The sequence below is a fragment of the Neopelma chrysocephalum genome, unplaced genomic scaffold (genome assembly GCF_003984885.1).
Source record: "Neopelma chrysocephalum unplaced genomic scaffold, ASM398488v2 Primary Assembly neopelma1_95702, whole genome shotgun sequence".
Lineage (NCBI taxonomy): Eukaryota > Metazoa > Chordata > Aves > Passeriformes > Pipridae > Neopelma > Neopelma chrysocephalum.
Window position 1 is genome coordinate 6,318 of NW_020924365.1, and position 3,899 is coordinate 10,216.

Here is a 3,899-nt window from a genome sequence, read left to right on the forward strand (position 1 = left end):
CCTGGCTGGGCTCTCTGGGATTGGGAAGGACAGGACAGGTACTGCTCCATGGTTGGGCTCTCTGGGATTGGGAAGGATGAAGCAGGAGCTACTCCCTGGCTGGGATCTCTGGGATTGGGAAGGATGGGACAGAAGCTGCTCCCTGGCTGGGCTCTCTGGGATTGGGAGGGATGGGACAGGAGCTGCTGCCTGGCTGGGCTCTCTGGGATTGGGAAGGATGGGACAGAAGCTGCTCCCTGGCTGGGCTCTCTGGGATTGGGAAGGATGGGACAGGAGCTGCTGCCTGGCTGGGCTCTCTGGGATTGGGAAGGAGCTGCTCCCCAGCTGGGTTCCCCGGGATTGGGAGGGATGAAGCAGGAGCTGCTCTCTGGGATTGGGAAGGACAGGGAAGGAGCTGCTCCCTGGCTGGGCTGTCAGGGACTAGGAGGGATGGGACAGGAGCTGCTCCCTGGCTGGGCTCTCAGGGACAATGGGAAAACAGGCACCATGGAATGGGGGAAACAGGGAAAGGGGCATGGGGAAAATGGGGACTGTGGGATGGGGAAAACGGGGATCCCGTGGGATGGACAAAAAGCTTCTCAGGGTTGGGACGAGATGGTCTTGGAGATCCCTCTTGTGAGCCAAACCATTCCGGGATCCCATGGGATGGACAAAAAGCTTCTCAGGTTTGGGATGAGATGGTTGTGGAGATCCCCCTTCCAACCCAAACTGTTCCGGGATCCCGTGGGATGGACAAAAAGCTCCTCGGGGTTGGGACGAGATGATCTTGGAGATCCCCCTTCCAACCCAAACTGTTCTGGGATCCCGTGGGACGGACAAAAAGCTTCTCAGGGTTGGGACTGGAACAAGATGATCTTGGAGATCCCCCTTCCAACCCAAATCATTCCAGGATCCCGTGGGATGGACAAAAAGCTTCTTGGGGTTGGGATGAGATGGTCTTGGAGATCCCCCTTCCAACCCAAACCATTCTGGGATCCCGTGGGATGGACAAAAAGCTTCTCAGGGTTGGGACTGGGACAAGATGATCTTGGAGATTCCCCTTCCAACCCAAACCATTCTAGGATCCTGTGGGATGGACAAAACCTCCTTGGGGTTGGGATTGGGATGAGATGGTTGTGGAGATCCCCCTTCCAACCCAAACCCTTCCGGGATCCCGTGGGATGGACAAAAAGGTTCTCGGGGGTGGGACAAGATGATCCTGGAGATTCCCCTTCCAACCCAAACCATTCCAGGATCCCGTGGGATGGACAAAAAGCTCCTCAGGGTTGGGACAAGATGGTCTTGGAGATCCCCCTTCCAACCCAAACCATTCCAGGATCCCGTGGGATGGACAAAAAGCTTCTTGGGGTTGGGATTGGGATGAGATGGTCTTGGAGATCCCCCTTCCAACTTAAACCCTTCCAGGATCCCGTGGGATGGACAAAAAGCTTCTCAGGGTTGGGATTGGGATGAGATGATCTTGGAGATTCCCCTTCCAACCCAAACCATTCCAGGATCCTGTGGGATGGACAAAAAGCTTCCTCTCAGCTGCCAAGCACCGGCTCAAGGGGGGATCAGCTCCCGATCCCGGCTCCTTCTCTTCCAGATCGGCCCCGGGGGCAAGTCCGACCTGCCCCCCATCGACGGCCCCATGGACATGGAGCGGGGCCCGATCCTGCCGGTGCCGCTGGGGATCCGCCCCGTGCTGAGCAGATACAGGGTGGAGGTAAAGGGAGAGGATCTCCCTGGGCTGGGAAGCGCTGGAGCATCCCTAAAAAAAGCAGGGAGCTGGGTTATCTCCCCCCAAAGAGGTCTCGGGGATTCTGCACCCACCAGCCTCGGGCAGTGAGGGTGGGACGTCCCTCATGTGTGTGCAGGTGTCCAAAGGGGGATTTCTGTCCAAAATGGGGTGTCCAGCAGGGCCAGGGCAGTGCCCTCCCTGTGCTGGCACTGCTGGGGCACCTCCAGTGCTGGGGCAGCTCTGGGCCCCTCACACAGGAGACACAGGGAGGGGCTGGAGCGTGGGCAGGGAAGGGAAGGGAGCTGGGAAGGGGCTGGAGCAGCAGGAGGGGCTGAGGGAGCTGGGAAAGGGGCTCATCCCAGAGAAAAGAGGGATCAGGAGGGACCTTTTCCCACCCCACAACTCCCTGACAGGAGGGGGGAGCTGGGTGGAGGGTCCCCAATTCCCAGGGAACAAGGGACAGGAGGAGAGGGAACGGCCTCCAGCTGGGCCAGGGGAGGCTCAGGTGGGATATTGGGAACAATTCCCACATGGAAAGGGCTGTCAGGCCCTGGAATGAACTTCCCAGGGCAGGGCTGGAGTCGCCATTCCCGGAGGGATTTCAAATCCGTGTGGATGTGGCCTTTGGGGACACGGATCCGGGGTGGCCTTGGCAGTGCAGGGAATGCTTGGATTCCGTGATCTCCAAGGGATTTGAGATCATCCCTAAGGATTCTGTGCCATCCTGGCACTGTCCCAGGTCTCCACAATTCCCTGGAAGGAAGTTCCAGGAGGTGGAGGGTCCCCAATTCCCAGGGAATGAGAGACAGGAGGAGAGGGAACGGCCTCCAGCTGTGCCAGGGGAGGCTCAGGTTGGACAGGAGGAGGAATTTCCTGCTGGAAAGGGTGGTCAGGCACTGGCAGGGGCTGCCCAGGGAGGTTTGGAGTGCCCAGCCCTGGAGGTGTCCCAGGAAGGCCTGGCCGTGGCACTCAGTGACAAGGTGGGCACAGGGTGGAATCCATGGGCTGGGAGGGCTTTTCCAACCCCAGTGATCCTGGGATTCTGTGATCCCAGTGTCCAGTTCTCACAGGCTACACGAATCCTAAATAAATCCTCAGAATCACTGAACCAGAGCCCACCCCTGCCCCGAATCCAGGCTGGAAAACTCTCCCCTCCAGCCAGGGCACATCCAAGCTGCCCCCAGGGATGAGCCTTCCCGGGAACCCCCTTTTCTATCAACCCTGTGACCTCCAAGTCCCCCCAACCACAGAGAGAAGCTGCCAATCCTCATCCCAGGATACATCCCCGGGTGGGATCAACCTCCCCTAGGATCAGGCACTTCCTTGGAAGCAGCAGAGGCTTCCCTGCCCCTTCCTTCCCCCTCCACACGCACCTTCAGCTCGTCGACCTTCTGCTTGTTCTTCTTCTCCGGGAGCTCGGGGGCCGCCTGCTGCTGCTTCTTCTTCTTGTCCTCCTTGGGTGCCTTGGCCTTGTCCTTGTGCCTGGCCTGGCCCTTGGAGCCTTTCGTAGAGACACAGAATCCCAGGATCAGCTGGGTTGGAAAAGAGCTCCGAGATCATGGAGCCCAATCCTGGATCCAACCCCTCTGTGGTTCCCAGCCCGTGGCACTGATGCCACATCCAGTCTGGTCTTAAACACATCCAGGGATGGAGAATCCACCACTTCCCTGGGCAGCCCATTCCAAGGGCTGATCCCTCTCCATGGAAAGAATTCCTTCCTGATATCCAACCTAAACATCCCCTGGCAGAGTTTAAGACCGAGCCCTCTTGACCTGCTGCTGGTTCCTGGGAGAAGGGAATGACTGGGAGGTGGGAATAGTTGGGAGGTGGGACAGGAGGAGGAATAATTGGGATGTGGGTTGGGAAGGGGAATAAATTGGGATATGGGAGAAGAGGGGGAATAGTTGGGGTGTGGGATAGAAGGAGGAATAGCTGAGATGTGGGTTGGAAGGGGGAATAATTGGGATGTGGGTTGGGAAGGGGAATAAATTGGGATGTAGGAGAGGAGGGGGAGTAGTTGGGATGTGAGAGAGGAGGGGGAACAGTTGGGATGTGGGAGAGGAGGAGGAATAATTTGGAATGTGGGCTGGGAGGGGGAATAATTGGGATGTGGGTTAGGAGAGGGAATAATTCATGTGGGATAGGAGGGGAAATAGTTGGAATGTGGGATAGGAGGGGG

At 58.0% G+C, this 3,899-nt stretch overlaps 1 protein-coding gene across 1 annotated transcript in view; it reads left to right on the forward strand.

Moving 5' to 3' along the window:
• Nucleotides 1-1,705, forward strand: part of LOC113980946 (otoferlin-like) — a gene marked incomplete at its 3' end in the record, with an annotated part of 6,511 nt that extends 4,806 nt beyond the window's left edge. Inside the window, exon 5 of the mRNA XM_027708178.1 lies at nt 1,586-1,705. Coding sequence (XP_027563979.1) covers nt 1,586-1,705 — 120 coding nt within the window. The remainder of the gene's footprint in view (nt 1-1,585) is intronic.
• Between the last annotated feature and the right edge of the window lie 2,194 nt (nt 1,706-3,899).